At 49.0% G+C, this 25,349-nt stretch overlaps 9 protein-coding genes across 9 annotated transcripts; 4 read left to right on the top strand and 5 right to left on the bottom strand.

Moving 5' to 3' along the window:
- Positions 1 to 369: 369 nt before the first annotated feature.
- Positions 370 to 4,309, top strand: I303_101193 (uncharacterized protein; the record flags this gene model as incomplete). Its single annotated transcript, XM_065968289.1, has 6 exons — positions 370 to 480; positions 547 to 954; positions 1,028 to 1,646; positions 1,709 to 3,523; positions 3,621 to 3,790; positions 3,911 to 4,309. 6 exons carry the CDS (start codon positions 370 to 372, stop codon positions 4,307 to 4,309), a joined length of 3,522 nt encoding a protein of 1,173 aa, XP_065824361.1.
- A 409-nt stretch (positions 4,310 to 4,718) lies between these two features.
- On the bottom strand, positions 4,719 to 7,906 carry I303_101192 (uncharacterized protein; the record flags this gene model as incomplete). The annotated part of the gene is made up of 13 exons (XM_018404559.1): positions 4,719 to 5,051; positions 5,141 to 5,280; positions 5,342 to 5,471; positions 5,537 to 5,574; positions 5,642 to 5,748; positions 5,809 to 6,055; positions 6,129 to 6,477; positions 6,540 to 6,853; positions 6,935 to 7,327; positions 7,389 to 7,437; positions 7,489 to 7,636; positions 7,729 to 7,786; positions 7,888 to 7,906. The coding sequence occupies 13 exons, from the start codon at positions 7,904 to 7,906 to the stop codon at positions 4,719 to 4,721; spliced, it is 2,325 nt and encodes a 774-aa protein (XP_018267213.1).
- A 587-nt stretch (positions 7,907 to 8,493) lies between these two features.
- I303_101191 (uncharacterized protein) lies at positions 8,494 to 11,369 on the top strand (the record flags this gene model as incomplete). The annotated part of the gene is made up of 2 exons (XM_018404558.1): positions 8,494 to 9,081; positions 9,258 to 11,369. The coding sequence occupies 2 exons, from the start codon at positions 8,494 to 8,496 to the stop codon at positions 11,367 to 11,369; spliced, it is 2,700 nt and encodes an 899-aa protein (XP_018267212.1).
- A 206-nt stretch (positions 11,370 to 11,575) lies between these two features.
- On the bottom strand, positions 11,576 to 12,164 carry I303_101190 (uncharacterized protein; the record flags this gene model as incomplete). Its single annotated transcript, XM_018404557.1, has 2 exons — positions 11,576 to 11,724; positions 11,795 to 12,164. 2 exons carry the CDS (start codon positions 12,162 to 12,164, stop codon positions 11,576 to 11,578), a joined length of 519 nt encoding a protein of 172 aa, XP_018267211.1.
- A 478-nt stretch (positions 12,165 to 12,642) lies between these two features.
- I303_101189 (uncharacterized protein) lies at positions 12,643 to 14,858 on the top strand (the record flags this gene model as incomplete). The annotated part of the gene is made up of 6 exons (XM_018404556.1): positions 12,643 to 12,778; positions 12,885 to 13,123; positions 13,251 to 13,493; positions 13,551 to 14,482; positions 14,580 to 14,682; positions 14,769 to 14,858. 6 exons carry the CDS (start codon positions 12,643 to 12,645, stop codon positions 14,856 to 14,858), a joined length of 1,743 nt encoding a protein of 580 aa, XP_018267210.1.
- A 113-nt stretch (positions 14,859 to 14,971) lies between these two features.
- On the bottom strand, positions 14,972 to 17,006 carry I303_101188 (uncharacterized protein; the record flags this gene model as incomplete). The annotated part of the gene is made up of 7 exons (XM_018404555.1): positions 14,972 to 15,006; positions 15,138 to 15,291; positions 15,452 to 15,656; positions 15,759 to 15,996; positions 16,132 to 16,304; positions 16,429 to 16,666; positions 16,784 to 17,006. 7 exons carry the CDS (start codon positions 17,004 to 17,006, stop codon positions 14,972 to 14,974), a joined length of 1,266 nt encoding a protein of 421 aa, XP_018267209.1.
- A 1,146-nt stretch (positions 17,007 to 18,152) lies between these two features.
- I303_101187 (uncharacterized protein) lies at positions 18,153 to 22,077 on the top strand (the record flags this gene model as incomplete). The annotated part of the gene is made up of 3 exons (XM_018404554.1): positions 18,153 to 18,701; positions 18,774 to 19,709; positions 19,762 to 22,077. 3 exons carry the CDS (start codon positions 18,153 to 18,155, stop codon positions 22,075 to 22,077), a joined length of 3,801 nt encoding a protein of 1,266 aa, XP_018267208.1.
- A 279-nt stretch (positions 22,078 to 22,356) lies between these two features.
- I303_101186 (uncharacterized protein) lies at positions 22,357 to 23,624 on the bottom strand (the record flags this gene model as incomplete). The annotated part of the gene is made up of 5 exons (XM_018404553.1): positions 22,357 to 22,508; positions 22,613 to 22,729; positions 22,872 to 23,220; positions 23,393 to 23,498; positions 23,557 to 23,624. The coding sequence occupies 5 exons, from the start codon at positions 23,622 to 23,624 to the stop codon at positions 22,357 to 22,359; spliced, it is 792 nt and encodes a 263-aa protein (XP_018267207.1).
- A 292-nt stretch (positions 23,625 to 23,916) lies between these two features.
- I303_101185 (uncharacterized protein) lies at positions 23,917 to 25,111 on the bottom strand (the record flags this gene model as incomplete). Its single annotated transcript, XM_065968288.1, has 5 exons — positions 23,917 to 24,177; positions 24,220 to 24,338; positions 24,398 to 24,466; positions 24,556 to 24,580; positions 24,815 to 25,111. The coding sequence occupies 5 exons, from the start codon at positions 25,109 to 25,111 to the stop codon at positions 23,917 to 23,919; spliced, it is 771 nt and encodes a 256-aa protein (XP_065824360.1).
- Positions 25,112 to 25,349: the final 238 nt, after the last annotated feature.

The raw sequence follows: 25,349 nt of genomic DNA, 5'->3' as shown, positions 1-25,349 counted from the left end.
GTCTGGACGTGTCGTGTTCGTGTCGTGACCCGATCTAATCTAATCTCTCTGAGCAGCTGGTGGATAAATGCATAAACACTGAGAGGCAAATTAAAAAGGTAATTGCCGCCGTGGCCTAGGACGTTTTTCCTCAATTCACCATACAATATTATCCTTTATGCACGCCTCCCCTTTATCATGATCGCATCTTATAAATATATACGTATATACATCACGTGATTTGCTCGATATTTCAGAATTCGCTGTTGACCGTTGTCCGAGCTGAAAGGCTATGATCAAAATAATTTTGAGAATACTCCTGCATACTTGCTGCAATCACAACGATCGAGAAGGGCTTGAGAGAGGTTTCGAGAGCCAGCAGCTTGCGAGATGGAACAGTCTCACAAGGTCCATCACAAGCCCTCGGCGGGTACGAAGCACGCCAAGAAAGATGCTGCGAAGGGAGTGGACCGATCGGGAGGCAAGGGTTTCAATCCCAAGGTGAGTCGAGTAGCTCCTCATTCAGGCCGGTCTCTAAATGAAGCTGACCATCAGCATCATGAATAGGCCTTCACAAACACGTCGTTCCGAGCGGCAGATAGGGCTGCTAGAAGAACAGCGGAGAAAGATCAAAAGAGATTACATGTCCCTCTTGTGAACCGTAATCCGGAGGAGAGGAAGGTAACGGCTGCCAAAGGTCAAGGAATGGATGAAGGAAAATTGCCTCCCCCACCTATAATAGTCGGTCTAGTCGGGCCTCCAGGTGTGGGAAAATCAACCCTATTGAGATCGTTGGTCAGGAGGTACACGAAGCATAATCTCAATTCACCTCAAGGTCCTATCACCGTCGTATCTGGGAAAACACGGAGAATCACTTTTATAGAATGTGGAAATGATCTGAACTCGATGATCGATCTAGGCAAGGTGGTTGATCTGGTATTATTGATGATAGATGGTTCATTCGGATTCGAGATGGTAAGTACATCAATCGTGAAGTCATCGTAAGCTGTAGATACAGGAAATAACCTACTTTTGTCTTGCTGCTTAGGAAACTTTCGAATTCTTGAATATTCTTCAATCACATGGATTTCCTAAAGTAATCGGTTTACTCACTCACTTAGATCTGATCAAGAAAGCCTCCACACTGAAAGATACCAAAAAGAGACTAAAGCACCGATTCTGGACCGAAATCTACCAAGGAGCAAAATTGTTCTCGCTGTCCGGTGTGATGAACGGTCGATATCCCGACGCCGAAATCAACCTCTTATCCAGATTCATATCAGTGATGAAGTTCCGTCCATTGGTCTTCCGGAATCAACATCCATATCTCCTAGCAGATCGTATACAAGATATGACTTCTCGTGAACTGATCCGAGAGAACCCGAAGATAGATAGAACGATCACATTATATGGATATCTGCGTGGTCCCAATCTACCCCCAAGGAACGCAAAGATACACATACCGGGGGCGGGCGATTTAGAAGTCTCCAATGTGGAAAGGTTATCTGACCCTTGCCCTTTGCCGACGCTGGAAAGTGAAAGGAGGCGGAAGATGGGGGAAAAAGCGAAACTCATACATGCGCCGATGAGCGATGTAGGTGGAGTCATGTATGATAAAGATGCAGTGTACATCAATGTACCGGGAAGTTTCTCGAAAGGTGGAGATGGTAAGTCAAAACATGTAACAATTGATCTGTTGTAGACTGACTCGAGCTTTGCTTTGTTGCAGCGCCTCAAGGTGAAGGTGAAAAGATGGTCATGGAAATGCAAGATGCCAATCGAACTTTTGCCGATAATATCAAGAATTCAGAAATCCGTCTCTTTGGTCATTCTTCTGCGCCGCTTGAAGTTAGCCAAGTCAAACAGCAACGTGTGCGAAGAGCGGCGGCTCCACGATCCGGAGGACCCATGCTTGGGAGTGCAGACGACGCAGACTTAGATGAGGACGATGGAAGTGAGGAAGAAGACGATTTCGAGGACGAGGATGTAGAGGGACTGGTCAATGGTCTTGACGACGAGTCTGATCAAGAAGGCGATTTGCGTTACGCAGAGTCCGATTCCGACAACGATGACTTGGAACTCGCGACTGGGTTCCAGCAAGATGGGAAAATCGTCAACATCGATGACGACGAGGAATTTGACGACGAAGGTAATGAAGATTTCGTCAATGGCGATGCTCATCATGACGAGGACGAGGATAATGAGGACGAAGAAGATGTACCTCAATGGAAGAAGAACCTTTCCGACCGAGCCGCCACTTTTTTCGCTGAACGAATGGGCCGAAGAAGAGATCTCATGTCTTTGATCTACGGATCCGAATTATCGCCTGACGAGATTGCTGCAGGGAAGACTCGACCTTCTTCCGCTGATGCCGAATCCTCTCGCATGGCTCAAGATGACCTGTTCCACGTGAGCAGAGAGGAGAACAGGGGAGACGAAGGCGATCAAGTGAAAGAACCTGTCGACAACGAAGCCTTGAAAGCCAAATGGGATGACGAAGACATGTTGGACTCCATCAAGGATATGTTCATCTCTGGTCCGGTCGGGGAGGTTGATGCCGAAGGGAATCCTTACGAAGAGGACGGAGAAGGTTTCGAAGACATCGAAGATGGGTCGGGAGACGAAGGAGGAGATGCCAACGGAGACGGAGATGGCGTCCCATACGTGGGAGTCAAACCCTCTGCGAACGATCATGATCACGAATCCGCTCGAGCTGCCGCAGCAGCTAAGAAACAAGCTGCCTTGAAAGCCAAATTCGATGAGACCTATGATGACGAGGACGAGGATGGCGACAAGATGGACTTTTACGACCAACAGAAATCAGAAATGGCGAAACAACGCCAGCTCAACGAGGACGAATTCGCGGGTATTGACATTGATGCCCGTGCGCAGATTGAGGGGTACAGATCCGGGATGTATGTGCGACTAGAAATATCCGAGGTCCCCTATGAGATGGTTGAACATTTCAATCCCGCCTATCCGATCATTGTTGGTGGTCTCTTGGCTGCTGAAGAGCGATTCGGTTATTTGACCGTGCGTATCAAACGACATCGATGGTTCACCCGAACCCTCAAAACCAATAACCCCATAATCTTCTCTCTGGGTTGGAGACGATTCCAGTCGTTACCGATATATCACTTGGACGATCACTCGATCCGGAATCGTCTGCTCAAGTATACGCCGGAACACATGCATTGTTACGCTACATTCTACGGACCGGTATCCACCCCGAATACGGGTTTCTGCGCCTTCAATTCCCTAGGCGAAGAGTCTAGCGGGTTCAGGATCTCGGCGACTGGAGTAGTGTTGGATATTGATCGATCGACGAAGATAGTGAAGAAGCTCAAGTTGACTGGTGTGCCGTACAAGATCTTCAAGAATACTGCGTTCATCAAGGACATGTTCAACAGTCAGTTGGAAGTTGCGAAGTTCGAGGGAGCGAATATCAAGACGGTCAGTGGAATTAGAGGTCAAGTGAAGAAGGCGCAGAATAAGCCGGAAGGAGCGTTCAGAGCTACATTCGAAGATAAGATCTTGATGAGGGGTGAGCAAATCGTTTTACTCCCTTCAGATTATTTCCTCTGATAGCTGCAATAGGCGTTTGCTGACTGACTGACTTGATTGGTCGCTTTGAACCGCAGATATCGTCTTCCTGCGAGCCTGGTACTCTATCGAACCTAAGAAGCTGTATAACCCAGTCTGCTCGTTGCTGTTGGCGGATAAAGGCGAATGGAAGGGTATGCGATTGACGGGTCAAATCCGTCGAGACGAGGGGATCAAAACGCCTCTCGATATCAACTCCGCTTATAAGGTGAGGTAGTGTTTCGTTTGATCAGTTTCCAATCTGGATGTCACGCAACGATCGAGCGTCTTTTCTTTGCCTGTTGTCAGCGGATACTCATGACTGACGATTGCCTGATCAACAAAATAGCCAATTGAGAGGACTACAAGGCGATTCAACACCTTAAAAGTTCCCCGAAAACTAGAAGCTTCCTTACCTTATGCATCCAAGACCAAAGCCCTCAAACCCCAGAGCAAGCCCACGTATCTGCAGAGCCGAGCGGTGGTCATGTCTGAAGAAGAGAAGAAGGCAGTCACGCTCTTACAGCAGATCCAGACGTTGAAGAAGGATAAAGTGGCGCGAAGAAAAGATAAACAGGAAGAAAGGCGGAAAGAGCACCGCAAGAAAGTAGGAGTGATTGATGAGAAGAAGAATGATAAGCTCAAAGAAGAGAAGAGGGAGAGATTCAAAAAGGAGGGTCTGAAGAGAAAGAGGGATGAGGCGGCTGCCGAGGGCAAATACGGTAAGAAACGAAGAGGGAAGGAGTAAACCCTAAAAAGCAAGGTGCGATTGCTTTCTTGCTTTCATATTCGCATCCATAGTCGCACGGGAGGGACGGTCTTTGCACCGTGACTATTATATGACTATGCATATCTTCGATACAGACATACAGGTATGAATAATCTTGATCTGCCAATTCTCATTCGTACTGAACGGGGACTCAGATATTAAAGTGATATCCGGATGACCATGCTCATCCTTGCGAAGGATCCGATCTCTAATGTGCCTCACTATGCGTTTCACTGCGCAAAAGACGTAAGGAATGGACATGTGAATTGTATGCATTCGTGCAGTCAGTCTTTCATTCATTCGTTACCGGGAAATATACCGGACAAACCCAATCAATTATACGAGTACCGTAAAAATCCCTCTCTTCCAATAACCATGATCCCAGTCATCATTGCGCCTTCTCCCTTTCCCTTTGATCCTCATCCCCATTAGCCTTTGCCTTCGCACCGCTTAATCCAAGTCCTACACTCTCCTGCGCCTGCCCCTGCGCCGGCACCTCATCGCCATTCGGTTTCTTGAATCCTGCTCCAGGCCGTTTATATAATCTATTCGTACCCTCATCGTCCGGTGCAGGGAGAGGTACGCTCCCGTCCATATTAGGCGAAGTGGCCGTCGAGTTGGCTTCCGATTTCAACTGCGTGAGATCATGGTATGATCTGCCTCGTCTTCGACCTCGAGGTGAGCCCGGGCCCGTACGACGTGTATCGATGATTGCGAATACCTAAACAAAGTCACCAGTCACGATCAGTTCGCCCATTCAAGGAACTGGCCGCAAAACAATGTCGGAAAGTATTGGGCTTCATGACTCACATCATCATAGTCGACATCGGCTTCTTCCTCGTTATCTGATTCTACGGGACTGGTTGGTGCCGTTGACGGTTCAGATCGGTTCTTGTCCATTTTAGTGGTATTCCACACGCTTTGTCCGACAGATGCACTTCGATTCCAGCCTATAACGCACGTGTAAGCGAATAAAAAGACGTGACATCGGATATGTCGAGGCTTGCTTACCGAAAATACGCTCATCGAGCCATAACATCGGGTGAGAAAGTACTGAGGAATCTGGAGCTTGCGCTTTTCTGACGAACATTCCAGGATTTCTGCCGGTCTGAGGCACTGTTGCCGAGGGGAGTATACGAGCCTGTAGACAATGTGTTATCAGTTGAGAATGATACCTCGTAAATCAATGATTCGATTCAGACTTACGGATTGGAAGTTTTCGTACATCTTAGGCCCGAACTCATCTGCATTCATTCCCGGGACACGTGATCAGCTAGACGTCCTTGTTTATTGTTTTGTTTCATGACCCACCGATCACTTCGCTAATCTCGTTCGCCAAGCTCTCTCTCATCTGCCTCAATTTGTCAACTTCTCGGAGACTGCCGGGCCAAAGCGATAAGAAGAGAGGGCGGAGGGATCTGCGGCAACGACACCAATAAGCTCCTGCCAAGAAGGGTGTATGAGGATTATGGACTCACTTGAAGACGTCTGCACCAGCTTCACCGAATTTCAGAGAAGCCATAGCCCATCCAGGAAGTAAGATGAAGATCGCAACCGGTGTCCAATGTCTCCATGCTGGTGCGAGATCGAACCGATACGCCAAGAAAGTCGCCAGTATACAGTAAAACACGTAAAGCGCCGGCGTGACAGCGAGCGAAACCAGGATCTTCCATGTCGCTAAAACATCTCGGCCCTGAATTTTGACAGTCGATGCTGCCAGTGCCTCTGACGTGCCCATCAAAATCAGCACAGCGCGGCAGGAAGAGAACAAGAGAGAGTGCTATGAGCGAAGACTCACCTCTAGCCTTCATCATGCTAATGGTCTTAGCCAGAATGAAAATCGGAGCATGTAACAGGAACCCAGGTAACGCCAACATAGCCCACCAAAGCAGCAAGCCTGTTCTATATACCAATAGTAAGGCGGATTTAAGACTCGTCGAGGAAGCTCGTTCGACTTGATGATCTGCTAATCCCATATCTCGCAATAGCCTATTATACGCAAGTACCTTCTGACGGAGATCGATGATCTTGGGTTCATCCTTGTATGCCAAATAGCCTTCCATGAATCGCTTGGATAATTCGACGACTTGACCCAGTGTGAGATGCTGTCCTGGGATCCTGTAGAGTCTTCTAGCAGCTTGAATGACCTATCGTCATAGCCGTCATCAGTCATGAATATTGTTTCAGCGATCATTACTTGATGACTTACTTGCATGGTCTCCCAGTCTGGCGCTCTCAGCGTGACAGCTCTCAATCCATCATGAGCCTGTTCCAACAATCTCCCGCAGGCTTCCCTTTTCTTAGCTCCACCTTGCTTGTATAGCTCCACAAGTTCCCGATCTACCGATTGAGGAGCACCGAATTCGATGACAGCCCTGGAACGGAATTTATGCGGGTGGAAGTACGAAAGACCGACTGGGACCAGCTTGACGTCTATTTCGGGATATTGCGCCATCGCTCCCAAAGCCATGATGGAAAAACCAGCTTTGAGAGGTAAAAAGTCTGTCCTGTCGTGGGAACCACCTAAACGCCCATCACGTAGAATCAGCAACAGAACGTTTCGCAAATTGCGAATTTCTTCGAACGCGATGTATTGTAGCTCACCTTCTGGGAAAACGCCGATACAGCCTCCTTCCTTCAATCTTGTGAAACATGCTCCGTACGTCTCATCCTGTTCTACGTGAGGCAAAACCTTATATTCCAACCCTTCTTTACTCTCACTTTCGCTTCGTACCCTTGTGGAAGCTTTCACGTTGGCGCTACCGTCCTTGGAGGGGATCACAAATTCTCCCTTTAAGCGCAACTCCGTATCTGAGATGACCTCTTCTACCGTGGCGGAAGCGTATGCCGCTGACTTGGGCAAGACCAATTGCGATCTAGGTTTGACCTGAGATGTGAAAGCGGTGCCGGATCCAGTGACCAGTAGCGGGTCTGATTCTGATAAGAAGATTCGACCCTTCCCAGCTTTGGCATAATCTGCTGCTCTCGCCACCGGTACTGCCGAAAGTTCCAATGCTCAGTCGAATAAGTCCGACCAAGAAGTCAGAAGTGGACTCACTGCTGTCCATGATCCTCGCTACTGCTCCAATGAACTTCCTTTGCATGCTCTATTATCACTTAATCAGCGAGTGCTGTCGAACTGCGGGGGAGGGACATACCTTTGCAGCAGTCAAAACGGACACTCTCCTGCCCGCTTCTTTCCTGACCTCCGAGAAGAGGAGGAGAGGATCAAGGAATTGATTGGCATGAGGACCACAGATGAACAATACAGGTCCATCCTTGGGGATATTGAATGCCCCTCGGGGTCTGCACAACGAAGTGTCAGCAACATCTCCTTTAGTCAAAATATAGCATGCATCGATACAGATGATGTGACATGACAGCTAATGACCACATACCTAATTTCTCTGAAGAAGATGTTGATGACGATACGCCAGAAGATAAGGATCAGGTCATCTGATGGGTTACAAATCAATTCAATAGATAAGCTTCGTGGACTCATCATGGATTCTTCGTGGGATCCTAGATTGGTAGATCAGAAGGACAGTGAGACTCACATGCTAATCCTGCTGCCATGTTGAGATGTCTTTGACTGCTATCCTTGAGTCAGGATTATGATCAGCTCTAGGGATGAGGTTGATGACTCTGATGCAGATGACTTGGATCAATGATAAGAACCTGTGAGAGAAATGAACCATTTGACATCGTCAATACCAGGTCTCCTTCTTATTTTGAACCGGTTAAGCTGACGTTCCCTTTCCCCACCACGTTTCGTTATGACTGATTTAGGTTGAGCCCCGCGTTCACACCGTTGCTAAAATATTGGGGATCACTGCATGAGTGCCCTTGCAGATGACGAAGCCTTCCGTTTCACTTGCTTCTAGCCTGTACGTCGACGTGGAGCACAAAGCAGTCGCTTCCAACCTGCACCGAGTGCCCTCATCTGTGTGCGGACACTCGATGCTCATGTGCGCCCGTCGAAACCATCTCGACATAAACGGGTGCTATAATTTGCCGCTACTCGTTGCCAGGTCACGTGACATTACATGGATGTTGTGATCTTTCGGAAAGTTGGAAAGACATTTCTGCATGCGACTGGCACTTTTGATCGGTGACATGGCTTCCACAAGCACTAAATCGAGCATCGCACACCATCACCCGATATGCTGACAGCCCGGAAGACACTCCAGCTACTACAGCTGCGCCGAAGTGGCTGGTCATCTTTGCATCATCAAATATACAGAGAATATCATGGAGATCCCGGACCTTCGACTCAAAAATCGCTGCGAACCGCCTTAACCTCCATCCCAGGAAAAGGGCGACATCTACCCAAGAAGCTCTTAAACGCTGACCTACAGCTGCTTGATCAGCTTATCAGCCCTGCTTCATCTCCAGTATGGACGCCCAATCGACCCCGACCAAAAAGACAGGTGTCATTACCCCTGAGACTTCCCACCTCTGTGCCGGACAGGAGGGCAAAGCCGAACGCCGGTCCATCGCGTCGTGACTCTAGAGCTCGCGCAAGGGAGACGCGGGAGAGAGATGATCCGTATACGACGTCGACCAAGCTGAAACGGTTCATAGAGAGACATACCAAGAACAAGAATATGACCGAAGCTCAGATAGAAGAGGCGGTGTCGATTGTGATGAATGCGCCGAAAGATCTGGTCAATGCCCCTGTGTGGAATATTCTGTTGGGCTTCATGGGTAAACAGCGGAAATTGAATAGGATGTGGACATTGTACAACGATGTGAGTGTTGTAATATGCGGAGGGTATGAGCGATGGTCTTACTCCTTGCTTCCTGCGTCTCTTTCATCCACTCACGATCCTTGTGTCCGCCCATCACTTTACTCTTACTGCTTGGCCGAGTCCCATGGTCTTGCATTTGCCAATGAGAAAGAGTGCTCACGGCTTTGTCAATTCAGATGAAGAAACGAGGTATCAAACCGACCACCAGAACCTTTTCGACCCTTCTCAACGCTTACTCCCGCACATCCCATTCCGGCGACACCGCCTTCAACTCTAGCATCATGCCAGTCAAGGATCTCACCCATTCAAGGGTGACTATTCTGCACGATCAAGCTCAACAACATATCAAGAGATGTATGACGGCCTCTTCGCTTCTGACCGAGGACCTAGGCATAAGCACCGAGACCGGCGAGAGCTTAAGGGATCCCAGCATTACATCAACCGAGTATGAAGACGAAATCGATATTGCGCCTACCAACGCGTACCTGAAATATTTGGGCCGACATGGATTATGGGAAGATATGTACACCGCATTTATTTCTATGCCTCAACAAGGTCGATTATCGCCTGACAAAGTGACCTACACTACCCTGTTTGCGAGTTTGCATAACATCCATGTGGCCAGATCGCGCGCACAAAGCCATTCATGGGCAGCAAGCTATAACAATGCCGAAGGAGCGACGGTGAAACGCATCGATATTGGGAGTGTGGCGAGAGGTATATGGGATCAATGTTCTCGACAGTTCAGCAAGTCCGACCCCAAAGACCGAGATAGACAATTGGATAACGATTTGGTTAGTCACGTCTTGAGATGCCTGATCAAAGGACGTCCAGAAGATTCGAGACAAGCCATCAGATTAACCGACGAGATCTGGTCTTTGCCACCTCCGAACGGTCAATCGACATCGTCAGCCTCCTCTTCTTCGCCCCAATCGCCAAAATTACAGCCCGACGTACAGAGCGCGACCTCTCTTATTCAAGGTTTATTATACACGAAACAAACGGTTCCCGCCGCTCATTACGCGACGCTTTTCCTCGCCAACCCTCAGATCGAGGCTGAAGCAGATATTCATTTCCTGAAGATCTGCATCTCCGCCTTGAGCGATACAGGCGACATCGGACGAATAACCAATATCCTGCAATCGTATCAGCCGCCATCGACAGGGATGACAGGGTGGCAGTTGAATACTTGGAAAGACGCTTTACAAGGTGCCAGGTGGTCTGGGGATTTCCCGACTGCTTTGACACTTTGCAAACGAGCTACTCAAATTTCAGACGATGTTGAGAATCACTCGCCACTGGATTCTGGTCGAGCTGTGGGAGATTATGAGTGGACGACGCCTAATGGCAGGGCGAAAGATATCAGAGGTGTGAATTGGATTAAACCGAAAGCTATTGATCCTGATTTTGGCCTGTTGGCGATTTTGCTGAGATCGGCTATCTCGACGAACAACGAGGCGATCAAGAAGGTTCTCAACATCATCGGTCACTTTGGGGGATCAAAGACGTTCGCGGTGAGATCAGGATCAGGATCAGGATCAAAATCAAATAACAAATCCGATAAACATAAAGAGCAGAAGAAAGTCGCTCTGATAGATCTTTCTCCACCGGAGCTTGATTTGGAATCTGAAAGTCCGAAAGCGTTAGGAAGTCTGATGGACTATGCCAAGTCTATATTGTCGGCAATTGAGCGGCTGAACCCTGGTCAAAGGGGCGCGTATGAGCATTTGAGAAGAGACACGCAGAAGGTCGTGGATGACTGGAGTGGAGAGATTGGTAGAATTAGGAGAAATGCTGGATTGTCGAAGGAAGTCAATGATTCGAAACAAATAGAGGAAGAGTCCGATTCAAACACGAGTGAAGTTAAAGATTCGTGGCAAGATGAAGAGGCTCTGGTAACAGCGACACGCACACGTCAGAAGGAGAGAAGGGGCAGGGATGACGTGGCCCAAGGTAGAGATTCAGATCAGATGCGTGATAGGCGGTCTCACAGAAGAGACGGCAGTGAAGGAAAAGAGTACGAGAGATCTGGGCGGAGGAGAGATGGGGTCATGCTGAGAGGAAGAAGTCGACATTTCGAGCAAGGCTTAGAGACTCGTCATCATGAGGATACTCGGCATCATGAAGGACGAGACTTTTCCAGAGATCGACCCAGGAAAGAAAGGGACTTCGGTGGCCAAGATAGACATGAGAAGACCTCTTTTGGTCTGAATACAAGACCGACAAGCAGGAGTACCGGGGCAACGCCAAGGAAAATGGGGTTTGGTCTGAAGAAGTCTAGCGAATGATCCGTTCTTCGATCCTTTTGCGGTCCACGTTGTACACATATAGACTACACATAGAGGAATACAGTAGCATCACATAGGTTACAAGCCATAAACCAAGAACTACACAGCTCATCATCGCTCCATGCATCTTTGCATTCAGAACAGGCTACAAAAGCGTTACGACAACAAATAATAAACAAGTGTTACATTATTCAAGCTAGCTACAGCTACAATTCCGGCTTATCAGACACACTCATAGCTTTAGACAAAATCGAATGCCATAAAGTATCATACCCCCCTCGATCTTTGATGCGTGCGTTCAAGCGCATTATCCATATACTGGTAAGTATCAAGAACAGTATTCCTGCAATACCCACTGCGCATCGGCATCAATCGAGACGTCAGTCTATCCCTCTGGGGCTGATCTTTGTGTGAGTTTGACTTACAAAGCACCTTGAGTCTCCCCTCTTGTCTCCGTGTAGAGTGATCATGAGAAGAAAACCCCCGCTTCATACTTCCAACTACGTCCCCACCTATCCCTCCATTGAGGTTCTTGCGCTTCGTCCTCGCCTTTGCCTTGGAATGTGGCCGGCGGGTCGAGCCGATATAAAATGATTCTTCGTATGTCGGCGGAGGCGGCGGCGGCGGCGAGGTTGACACTTCTTCCGAGTTGACAGCGGAGGGTGGAGGAATCGTTATGCGTGATGAGGAAGAGGATGAGGATGAGGATCGAGACGGGGAGGATGGAGACGGGGAAGATGCATTGGAGGATGTGGGGGTTGTGGGCAAAGGAGAGGGAGCGAGGAAGTGGGTCATATTGGTTGATGAGATACTGGTGTTTGAGCCGCTCGAATGAGAATGATGTGGTGATTTGGTGATTTAGGTCGATGACTCGGCTTGTACACAGAAGATGGCTGTCTTGAGGACTTGTTATGGTGTTCAGGTTCAGGTCATTTTTGCCATCTCTGAGTCTGGCGGATGATACATACTTTGCCATCAGACTTCAGCTTGACTTCGCTCGGCCAAGTACCAAGTACCAAGTCGAAAACCAAAACAGAAAGAGTAATCTTACTACTCGTAAGGCACAAAGATGGTGATGATGTCATCACTTTCTACTCTATGACGAATGACCGGCAGCAGGGTGAGGATGAGAACGAGGACGATAAGCATAAGGTCATTGATGAGCATTGACAACAACTATACTCATGCTCATCGTCTTTCGACAGTGCATCACTGAGACCTTCAGCCTGACGTCTTCAACCCGTTTAGAGGTGTTCGATACTGCACGATCGAGATGTCGCACCTCGATCTAACGCGTGAATGGCTTGGCAATGTCTTACGGCCCTATCAAGCCAAAGAGCGAATAATCAACGAAGTCATTAGGATTCTTAGCGAGAGACGGACGCTCAGCGTCAAGACGGACGCGTTCAGTAAGCACGAACATCCGTCTTTCATGTAATTTCTCGCATCTCATGTTCAGCTGGGATCTGTTCGGATGAGGGCAACCAACAGCTGATGAAACGAATCCGAGTTCAGCTTTCGATTCTGGCCAAACAGCTTTGTTATTGCTACTTCACGGTACCCTGCCCATCACCTATCGAGGCGCAACGTACCATATCCCGATGCACGTATGGGTCCCGCATGAGTATCCGAGATCGCCGCCGATATTGTTTGTAGTCCCGACGAAGGAGATGGGGATACGGAAGTCGAGAGAGGTGGATCCCAGTGGGAGGGTGAATGAGGAGGCAGTAGAATATTGGTGGAAGAGTTGGCCCGTGGGTTACTCGTTCATCTAACGATATTGAGCATTTCATAGACCATCTTTCGGTCCCTTGCTTTGGCTAAAATGGGATTGATATGGGAAGAACATGCGCTGATTCACTGAGGAAGACCGGGCCGCAGACGCAAGATCTAGAGACGATTCTCAAACACCTCACAACCATCTTCTCGGCTGCACCGCCAGTATACGCCCGACCGCCCGAACCATCTCCTTCTTCTTCTTCCTCGTCTGCTCAACCACAACCACTTCGAAGTCCTATCTCCTCGCCTGTCCAACCTAGAGCTGGCGCTCAACCTAATCGATCAGGTCAGCCCCCGCCTCCGCCCGCTAGACCAGGGTATGTCCCGCCAATACAGACGCAGGAGGTGAGCTATTCACGGAGGTATACAGTGATCAGGGAATACAAGCTAAGATCATCGTAGTCGTTACCGCAGTATAGGTCAGCTCCTACTCCTCCGCCTCATCCCTTTGCACAGCAGCAGCCGCAACAGGGATTGCATTCTAGGCAATCTTCAGCTACATACACGGGAACACCCCCTCAACATCCAGCTTCACCACCTATCCCCAATCGACCTGTCTATGGAATACCCTCGAATCACCCAGCCCAGCCTCAGCCTCAGCCTCAATCACCAATTTCCGCACCTGGCGGACCAGTGATCCCTCAGCGTCCATATATACCTCAGCCGCAATCGCAACTTCAATCTCAACCTCAAACTTATGTCGGTTACACTCAATCGCCTATGACTCCCCCTCCGCCTGAATCGGTCCAAACATATCATTCTCCCCAGACACAGGGGTATCCGCCTCAGGTGAATGGTCAACAACAGTACCAATCTCAATCTCAATCTCAATCTCAACACCAGACACAACCTCAACCGCCTGTTCCACCACATCCCCCTGCTCAGGCCCAGCGAGCGCCCTCTCTACCTACTCAAAATCTATCTGCACCTCGTCCGCCCATCCCTGATCTACTAGGCTCCCCCGAACCTTCTTCTTCATCTTTACCGCCCGACACCGCTCCTCCTATCCCACCTTCGAAGCCTCCTCCTCCTTCTCTCCAGCATCTACACTCGATCTTACTTCCACACCTCCAAGCATCCCTACCACCTCTTATCCACCACTTACAGTCCACCCGAACTCACCTGTTGGAACGCAGGGAAGATTTGGAATCGGGTGAGCCGGCTATCCGGGACGAGATGTCGCGTTTGGAGGCGGTCAAAAAGGTGTGCGATTCGACAGGACGAAAGCTCGGCGACGTCGTTCATTCAGGCCAGGAACGGGTAGCTGAATTGGAGGGAAAGGGGGAGATCAGTGTCGATGAGTTGGTCTGTGGGATCAGTATCGTACATAACCAGTAAGTCATCCCCTAATTCAAGAACAATCCAGATGAAAATTTCAACTTTCCAGCTTCACATGTGTAGTCCGGCAGCTGACATGATGAGATGAACCAGACTCATAGACCTCGTAGCGGAAGACAATGCGATTGAAGATACGATATATCATATGACCAGAGCGTTAGATGCTGAACGAGTGGATCTGGATAGGTATCTCAAGGTGAGTGATTCGGCCTCGAATCTTATGATCTCAGGAGAATGCGAGAGTGTAAGAGCTGATGCTGAGTACATTCCGTTCGTTCTCAGTCGATAAGATCTCTGGCGAGAGAACAGTATATGAAACGAGCGCTGATAGAGAGGATATTGCAAAGTATGGGTCAAACTCAGGGATGGTAGGCCCGGTCGTTTGTATAGAGAATGTATGTCTATTCGGCGTAAGGTAGGATTGCAGTATTGCATATCATGCATTGACGCATTAAGCCTTTTCACTTTGTTTAAACTTTGACTGTTCACTTCTTCAGACTGGAATGAGCGATCAGGCCGGCTAATTACGATCGACATCAAAAGAATCAGTTTGATTCGCGATCGTTGAGGCAGATAGGAGTATCGAAGTGAGATTGGAGATTGAGATGGGGATGGGGTTCGATATTCGGACTGGGTTAGGCGTCCACTCACGATAGACATAACGTTGATTAGCAGCCGTAGTAACGTGCACTTCTTCATTCTTCATATTTTGCAACAAGTTAGCTTCGTCCCACGGATTCAACTTCTTGTCGGTTTTTTTCTTCATGCCTGGTGCTACTTTTCTGCAGAGGTAGTATAAGAAAGCCTGGAAGCATTTCAGGGATGAGCATCAATTCGTCCAGCTCAAAGCTTAAAGCTTGACGACTGTCATTCGAAACAGGCGCAAAGAAAGAGAAAGTAGCAGAGGATAAGGAATAAGGAATAAGGTGTAAGGGGTCAGAAAGACAACTGGAAGCCAAACCCACCAAACCTGCTATAGAACCCAATACTGCACCTACGATCACACCTGCGTTCGGGGAGCCACTTTGACTTTGAGAAGCTGGGAGATTACCATTGCCATTGCCATTTCCATTTCCACTTCCAGTGCCTCCGGTGGATGTACCATCACCATTATCAATGCCCGACGTGGAAGATGGACCGATAGTTGTCGTGGCCGAGCCATTTTGGCCGCTACCATTCCGAGCAACCGATCGATCGAGATGAGAACAACGATGTCAGCCATAAGCTTGAAGTTTATCCAGCTTGGATGGCTTGATCCACTCGCTGACTCACATAAACCCCACTCCGCCTGTTGGACCCCTTAATTCAAACTTGTCCAATACGACACCTCCCTTAGCTTCGATCTCTAGTGTATGGGTGTTCCCAGTGTCCAAGTTAGTAGAGAAATACAGCAGACTGTTGTGAATGGTAGCGTTGTTGAATGAGTTCAGAGTGGCTGTCTGTCCATCTAAGTTGACGGTGTATGCCCCGCAGGATGGACATGTTACACCGTATATCGCTATTGATCCGCCTGCATCCAGCGTTGGGAGTAAGCATTTCTAACTGTCTCAGAATACACATGAGACAGGGCGGGGAAATACCTTCAGAGTTGGATTGGTGATCTGAAGCTGAATACACGAAAGAACAGATGGCATGGTGGACTCACCATTGAACGATACTTTCGCTTTTGCCCCTTCGGTCGAAGTCTCACTCAGGGTCTGCTCATAGTCTGCTCCTGAATCGATCTCTGCGATCTTATTCTCTTGGTTAGGAGGTGCAAAGCCTTCGTATTGGATGATAGGGGATGAATCGTCGAGAGTGACGACATCGACTTGAGCGCTATTTCCGCATGTAAATCAGCTCAATCCGGTCCAGAATCTGACTTCCTGTTTCAGTACCGAGTACCCAGGTGGTCCTATCGCACAAAGAGCTATACGACTACATACTCAGCCGTCGTACTCACTTATCAGGCGCAAACTTCGTATCTATCCAAGCACCCATAAAATCAATCTCATCCCCATCGACTCCGGTGCATTGCTCGGCCAGACAGTCAAACCATACAGTCAACGTTCGCAGGTTGAAATCGTCTTTGGATGTCCTCCAGCTCCGCCCTGAGGCCCAGGGGATTTTGCCGTACGAGGCAATCTCGAAAGTCGTATTGTATTTCTCGGAGGCTTTATATACTGGTGTGAAAGCCGTTGCTAGACAGCCCGGGAACAGTCAGATCAGGTCAGCTCACAGTCCACTTCGAAGGGTTGCTTTACGGTACTTCAGTTCGGACTTGCAGAGTTGTGCCCGAGCACAGAATAGGGACTCACCATAGATGGAAGGTAAGATCACAGCTGAGTTACCGAAAGCCGAATGATAGCTCGTCGTAGGAAAAGTCACGTTGAAATCACCGGCTTGCGGAGCGGAACCGCTGTTCATACCGTCTTTCCCGACCCATGAGTTCAGGTTCCGGCCTGCGAAATATGATTCAGCTGGTGAGTAGAAGAATAACGGTGATGAATTTGGTATCCAGAGTGAAGTTGCGTTTGACATTTTGAAGGGCTCGTTTGCTTGTGTTCGAGGAGGATTGTCAGACTGGTCAGTTGATTTCACTAATTTTGGCGATGGCCAGGTAGTGGAACAACAGGATGCTTTCAGTTTTACCTGATAAGTTTCGCGGTACTATCAGAGTTTAGCTGTTTTCCTTATAATCGATTGTTTTTATACTGTCGCTATATTTTCGTCTAGCACGATCGTTCTTCGAGCATACAGCCGAATCAGAAGTTGGTTTTGTGCGATGATCCTCAAGATTCTCGAGATCATTCTCGATTCGAGACCGCTGTGCGCCGTCAATCTCGGTGGATTGATGCCCAAAACACATGTTGATGTGTCAGGTCATGGACTTTTAAGTGATTGAAGGGGTATAGTCAAAGGATTTATCATTTGTCAGTAAAAGGAACTTGGGGTTCGATCCTGCCAATATGTTTAGTGTTTGACAAACTCATACTGGACGACCCGACTCCGCATTTGACCCTTCCGATGCAGTTCTAGGAGATCTCTGGGGAGGACGAGGCTGATGCCTTGATAGAGAGTCGCGAGATCTTGTCCGAGGTCTCAGACGTTCAAAGACAGCAGAGACGAGCGGTTGTTGATACGATTAAAATGTAATGAATACTTGGTAATGTTCACCACGTTGGGCAGGGTAATTTCGTAATGCTCATTACAGAGTCATCATGAACACAGGAACGCGTCTCGTGGTTTTATGCAGGGTCATCATCATTACGTCCTCATACGCACATCTTGACGACACATTTCCAGTGTGCTTGTTACCCTTTGTTTACAGTTGTGCAATCTCATCACATATCCTTCACTTCCCCGTGTCCGTCAACGTCGAAGAGTAAAGCGACCTCTCATCAAATCGGACGGTCCTTCGTCCTCGACGTTTTAGACATGCCATTTTGAACGGATCCACAAACCTCGATCTTGGACTAAAGGCGCGTCCTTCCTTGGCGATTGACGGAACTGTCAAAACAACTCATCCAAAGACACCTTTCACACTCTTCCAAACCGTGTCACTCTCCCGATGCGACCCATGTAGTGTTGTCATTCACCGGCACTACCTCTGAACTGCAATATCGTTCCCGGCACAGCCAGAAATTCGCCTGCAGGGTTATAAATGAAATCTGGTGAGACAAACCGATGTCTTCACCTATCAAACCACCTTCTATACCTTCACGGAGCTCTTCCCAGATCTCCCTCGACTCGCACTTATCTAGTCCTAAGAAACGACTCGACCAAGCTCCCACCAGACCCTCCTTATCTCAAAATGGCATCAGACCGCCTTCCGCCGTATATTTAGGTGAATCTTCCGCAACACTCGTAACAGACAGAAGGCGCTCAGGCGAATACCATCAATTCCAGGGTGAGGATCATCCATCCCCGCAAGCGAGGATGTCAAGTGGATTTGCGAGTGTACACGTAGGCATTGGCAGTCCTAAACTAGATTTCGGGAGAAGAGATTGGCCAGGAAGCAGTCATAAGCGTAGAGAGGGTAGTTCGACCGATACTTCCCCTGAGGTAATACAAGAAGGTCAAGTACAACAACAACCCAGACAAGAGCATGGCAACGGCCTCGTAGATAGAGTCTCAGGTCTGCCTAGTCCGCCTGGTACTGAAAGCGACATTGCGGCGCCGGCCAACGAGAAGCCTAACGGGGAGATGTCAGACAAACTGCCTTCCCCGGTCAAGGTGTGTACGAAGCTCCATCATCTCGGTCTCAGAGGCCTTCCGGTACTGTCAGAGCTGACATGGTTCTCACAGGATTCTGCGTCTCTACCTAGATCCCCACCCAGATCTTTTCGACGTACATCTTCAACCGGTCCCGCTCATCTATTGGCCCGTCGAACATCCTCTCATTCAGGCTCTTCCACCAATGTCGCCGATTCGCCTCGACTTCGTACCCATACATTACGTCCCAAACATTCCCCATCTCTCTCCATGTCTCGCTCAGGCTCAGCTTCTTCGAGCTTGGTGGCTAGTCCATCTATGAATGCGAATAGAAGTCTCAACGAGTCCCCATCGATACGGCGTGCATCAAACGGCCTTTCCAGAACCAGCAGTCATTCATCAAACCTAAGCTTGAGCGGGAAGTCGAATCTTTCCTCTTCCCCACGCAAGCCACCGCCACTCGATGTCAAGCGAGCCAATTCGCCCGAAAAACGCATATCATCTCCAGAGAGAACAGCCAAGAAGCTACCTCCCGTCAGCGCCGGCATTGAAAGTCTTAATGAAAAACGACATTCAAGAAGAACGAGCAGAGACCTTAGAGAGGAGATCCTGGAGGAAGAAGAGAAAGAGGCCAGTAGTGAGATGTCAAGATCGAAATCGCAGGGGTCAGAGCTGGATCAAAAGATACGTGATGCCGAGGAAAGGATTGCCCAAGCTGCCATTCAAAGGTCAAGGAGGTCCACCGATATAGAACGCGAATTGACACCGGCCCGACAGCATATCAGAAGACATGACTCCTACACCCGAGCCACAGGCTCGCCTCCGGTCGGATCGACGTCTTCTGGCTTGAGGAGGACAACAACGCTGTCGTCTGCCCAGACGAAGTCACTCTCGGAAGCGCCAGAAAGGGTCAAAGAAACTTTTGAGACGCCTGAGAAGGGCGATGAGGATAAGGAGCGAAGCGGAGGGAGTAGTTCCAGCAAAAGAAGGAAGGGTCTGCCTGCCGAGTTTAGGGGCAGTAATAGCCTCGTGAGCCGATCATGTGGATCACCAGAAGATCAAGCTGACTTTGATTATGCAGTTCACTCCTTCGCCACCGAAGCCAAAAAACAACATTATCGATGATCAGCCTGGGTCGTCTCGTTCGGCCCGGCTCAGGCAATTTCTTGACTCCCCATCAGCGTATCAGTCCTCCTCACCCATACCTTCGAGATTCTCGACAGCTTCTCGCCGGTCTGGCGAATATGAGACCGTACCTTCGCCTGTGCGGGCTTTACGTCATATTGAAGGTCTAGAAAGGTCATCCAGTCTCGGCGGAGCACGAGGGGAGACGTCTGGCTATGCTAGGCGCAATTGGAGTCAATCGATATCTGGTCTACCTAGGGCAAGCGATGAGGCAGACTATAAGGGCTTGCCGAAGGATCGATATCGATCCGAAACTGTCTTAGGTGGCTCGGATGACCGATCTTATCGAAGTACAGTTGGCCAGGCGAGAAGAGGGATGAGCACCCTGGTCAGCGAAAGAGATCCTCTGGCAGCCTCGAGATCGAGAGTCGGCGCCCTAGGACCCGGAGATTCCGTCTCGGCGGTGGGAACTAGAACAGAGCGGGGAGACGGGAAGGACCCATTGGAGATGATCCGTAGATTGGAGGAACAGAGGGCTGAATCGAAAAAACGATGGGATCATATGCCAAGACCAGCAACTTCCATGTCAAGCATGCGAGATATCTACAACAATCCGCCAAACACCGCGCCTTTGGAAGGACTTCGTCATCGAAGGAGCATCGACCAAGATTCTCCACTTAGCTCGTCATTCTCGCGGGGTGGAGCGTCCAGGTTATCAGTTCGAGCAGGTGGTGGACCATCGACCGAGCCTAGACCGATGAGGAGCAGCACATCACTTGGCGGTCGCGCTTCAGCAAATTTCGATTTCGCCAAGCCTTCGACAGATCATGGTAGATTACTATTCGAAGCGTTCAAAGTGCTAGAGTCAAAATTGGGCCATGAGATTTTAGCTTCTCAACCTGAACTCTTACGAACTTTCCATTCAGCAACCCGGACCAGCGAATCCATTAATGCCTCTCTGCGACATGCCCTTGCATTGGCTTCTCAGATAGCTGTTGATGCGGAATTGGATGATCCGGTGAGAGTGAGAGAAGAGTACTCGGATCTGGCCGCACTGCTGAGAGATGCCGGAAGAGCTAGCGAACAGAATGTCAGGGATATGACCAGGCTCATGCTGGACTTGCCTAAGCTTGTGAGACTCCTTAGCACAGCGACACAAGCAGATGGCGGCATGACATCCTCTATCTCGGGAGGAATGTCGTCGGCAAGACTGAGAAGATCCGAATCGGCTATGCTCAATTACGATCCTGTGAAACCTGCCGGGGTCATGTCGGAAGATCGCGCGGCTAGGCGGTGGCAACCTACTTCTCCTATGAACCAAACGGATAGGTCCCCTTTACAAGGCAGATGGTCGGTTGATACTCCTCGACGCTCGTACGATGCTCTTCGATCCAGCACCGCCCTTGGAGATAGTTACTCGCCATTATCCAGATATTCGAGTCTGAGAAATAGTCAGCGATCGAATGGCAAAACTAATGGTGATTCATCCAGTGTCAACGGAGTTGCTCGCCCAAGCTCGACAGTGTCATCGTTGATGTCAAAGGTCAAATCTATGACACCCCGAACATCTTTCGCTACCCCTTCAAAGCTGGATCTGTCGACTATCGAACAATCCCCTCCCGCTCCTCGATACTCGCCTACCAAAGCTTCCTCCCCCGAACGAGAAAAGCCAATCAGGAACGTACTGAAGAAAAAGATAAGTAGTCTGAGCACGAATACTGTCAAAGGTTCTTCATCGAACTTCTTGCCTACGACCGCGGGAGTCAAACCCACTACAGCTATCAGTCAGATCACGGCTGGTGATTTATCACCTACTAAAGATAGCGCTTTTGATCGTCGAAGTGTTTTAGATGGGGATGAGCCGAATTCGCCAATGAGCAGATTCAGCTTCAATTCGCAAAGGCGACGAAAACTCTCGGTTTCAAAACAACACCCGACGCATTCAAGAAATGGCAGTGGTGAATCAGGAGACAAGTTCACGATCGGGAGTTATACCACCTCGGAATCTGAAGATCATCGACAACTGCAGAACCGATATCCACAAGGAAATGATCATCAGCATTTCGATCAAGAAGGGGACGACGACGAAGGAGAAGACGAGGATGACGCTGTTTCTCACCTTGCGCAGAACTTGGCTCAAGTCGCCAAGATTCGGGATGATCGTGCATTAGGGGGAGGTACGGAAGAGGAAAGGGAGAGTGAAGGCCTGAAAAGACCTAGTATAAGTGATAGGTTCCGAGCTAGCTTGAGAAAATCAAGCAGGGCTGAGTAGAGTGGGTTGATGCGATTTCATATAATCGGGTGTGGGGTGATCGATATACGGTAGTGATGGAGATTTATGTTTACCGGGTAACATGATACCTGTAGATACTAGCAAAACCTTATAACAAGGTGCGATGAGATGGGAAATGCACACCGTAACATGTCATGTCGCACAATCATCAAGCTTCTTTCTGAGGAAGTTGTAGCATTCCTGACGGTGAGACAGAATCAATGAAAGCAATCCGATTTGTATGCATTTCTTCCTCTCGTCCGAGTTGGCAGGAGGTATCTAGGAGTAAGATCTATCACCTGCTTTAGTGGTTCCCGTAGCGAAACCCATCTGTCTTTCCATCTCAGCAGCGAGACAGGCGTTATCTACGGCGATAGATACCATGTCGAATCCTTGATCGAGCCTTTGTTTTGCTACTTGACCATTTGGACCTAGTGAAGTAGATTTCACGTCGTTAGCACTGTCCACCTTGTGCCTCCCACTGGACCGGAGTAGCAGGGAGGATTGAAATCTTGATGCTGGACGCCTGACTTACAGAAGATAGCAGCCGTCTTACCGGCCGCATGGGCGGCTTTGAGGGTCTTGGCGATGGCTGCTTCGTGCTCCTCTCCGCCGAACTTGACGTTCATCTGCTTAGACAGATCGAAGGGGCCTATTGGGTAAGAAGTGTATTTGAATTAGTGCCGTGCTCATTCCGTTTTGAGTGAGAGAGGTAAATGTTGATCGACAGAAGTGAGATAGGAAGATGATAGTCTTCGGTTATAGGGGATACGAATCCGAATATGAATACGCACCAATGAACAAAACATCCAATCCTGGGACTTTAGCGATCTCCTCTACATTCTCGATACCCTGCCTAGACTCGATCTGAACAATGACCAACAGCTTCTCGTCTGCTTGAGCATCGTATTCTGACCCTTTACACCCGAAGATCGGCGGACAAAACATGGGCCCGTAGCCCCTCGAACCCGTCGGAGGGTATTTCGAAAACGACACGATCTTTTGGGCGTCCGCGGCATTGTGACACATGGGAGTCATTACCCCGTGAGCGCCAGAATCGAGGGCCCGCTTGATCATCCATTCTTCGTTCCATGGGATCCTGATAATTGGACTAGCTCCAGCGGCAGTGACGGCCAAGCACAGCTGATCGGAGCGCATCAAGGAGAAAGGAGAGGAGCACCCAATTTCGTTAGCCAAGTGCCAAGTTACACCGCGACAAGGAACACAGATAGCCGGAAAACGTCGCCAATCCTGGTGATACCGATAGGTTCGCAGACGAATGTGTAGATTCAGAAATGGATTCAACTCAACTCACATCAAAGTAATCTTTATCCGTGATGGCTCCGTGCTCGGCATCAATCAATACCCAATTGAATCCACCTGTAGCGAGGACAGTAGAGACAGTACATGCTCCTGGCAAGCTATCGTCTTACCTACATTAGCGATGATGCTCCTCGAATTACTGTGAGATCCACTCACGTGCACCAGAATCCGAGTCCTGGCTGTTTAGATTGAAGGGCGTTTCTCAAGTATGTTTTTGCTTCCATCGTGCTTGAAATGTGCTTTTGAGGCTTGAATTGACGCAGATAGCGGTATGGACGATTTAGTAACCAGCAGAAAAAACAGAACAAGAAACAATAGATGCAACACAACAAGCATACGAGTAAGCATGCATTGACAGGCTATCTATCTATATGAAGTGCCAGGCTACTAGTTCACCGGACACACGGCGGCTGTTTATCCCGTTAATCGGGACACTATTCGGGTAAATTACCGAACCCGACAATTCCACTATTCACACATTCGGCCCGGTCGTCCTGAATTCACTCTGACTTAAATCTAGGGAGTCTCAGAGACTTCCCCGACGATATCTTCCTCTTGTCCTTCCTCTGCATCATCACTAGGAGGCTTGACCACCATAGCTTTGTGCATGTCGATCTCCCTGATTCCCAAACCCGCAAGCAGATATACAACACTCAGAATGACGGCGCATAAAAACACGGCGTGGAGAGCCTTTTGATAAGACGCGATGGCGATTGATTTTAGAGGTTCAGAGAGATACCTGATCGACGCTGACGATTCTCGGATAGCAGCAATCGTCTGGAGAAAACTTAGCTCACTATCATGATATGTTAGACTCACCTCATCAGCATCTGGGCCTGTAATTCTTGCGCTCAGCTCTTTCTGTAATATCGCTTGAGCAAGGGCACCAGACAATGCGACTCCAAGAACTTGACCGATAGTTCGGAAGACATAGGATACTGATACAGCGTAGCATCTGATCAGCGTATGTTCTTACAAGCCTCGCGCAAAGACTCACAGCTAGTAGCGATCGCAACATGCTCATGTCCGACATCGGCGATCAAGGCGACAATTGTTAGAGTTGTGACTGAACCCATGGCAAAGCTCGTGAAAGACAGATTCGTCCATAGCATCCATCTAAACCATCAGCGTGATTCTTCGAGCGATGAGACTCACTCGGAAGATTCTCGATTCCACGTAGCTATCAATATAGCTCCGATCACTCCAGAGACCCCTGACCAGAAGTTGAGCCAGTAGTACTTCTTCGTGTGCCGGACGATAAAGCCACAACCCAGGGATCCTACCATGCCTGCAATCGAGTTAGGTATGAGATGGGCACCCGCTTGTGAGGATGACATTTGTCGTACAACAGTGTAGAATAGCGGTATAGTGTATATCTACATGATCAGCATGATCCGTTAAGACAGACACTCACAAGAGCGAATTGAGCCATGGAAATGGAGAAGTTATTGATAGCCACGCTGACCGCGGTTCGTCTATTGAGCAATTCGAAGGGCATAACTGGCTCCGCAGCCCATTTCAGCTCGACAAGTAGGAAGATGGCCAGTAGGACAGCGCTTGCAGAAAAGAGGCCGATGATAGTCGGGTCAGACCACTTGTAGCTGTCTGTAGCAGTAGAATTCGTTTTAAGGGAGACAGCAATGAGGGCTGCTCCAACCCAACCCGCCAGGAGGAAACAGCCCAAGAAATCGATTCTTCGGAACAGCTGCATTGGAGTTTGCTTTTTCGCAACAGGAGTTGCAGCGCCAGATGAAGGGTCGGACGGAATGGTGTATCGGACATTGAGATATACCAATACGCCGCCCAGCAACAGAATAGGAATCTGGATTTCAGCTACGATAATTTAAGTGCAAACTCACTTGAATGCCGAACGCCCATCTCCAGTGCAGATAGTCATTGATAATCCCTCCGATGGGCGCACCAAGCCTGTTTCGTTAGCACTTTCTCCT

Source organism: Kwoniella dejecticola, chromosome 1, assembly GCF_000512565.2.
Source record: "Kwoniella dejecticola CBS 10117 chromosome 1, complete sequence".
Lineage (NCBI taxonomy): Eukaryota > Fungi > Basidiomycota > Tremellomycetes > Tremellales > Cryptococcaceae > Kwoniella > Kwoniella dejecticola.
This window is presented reverse-complemented; position numbering and strand designations above follow the sequence as displayed.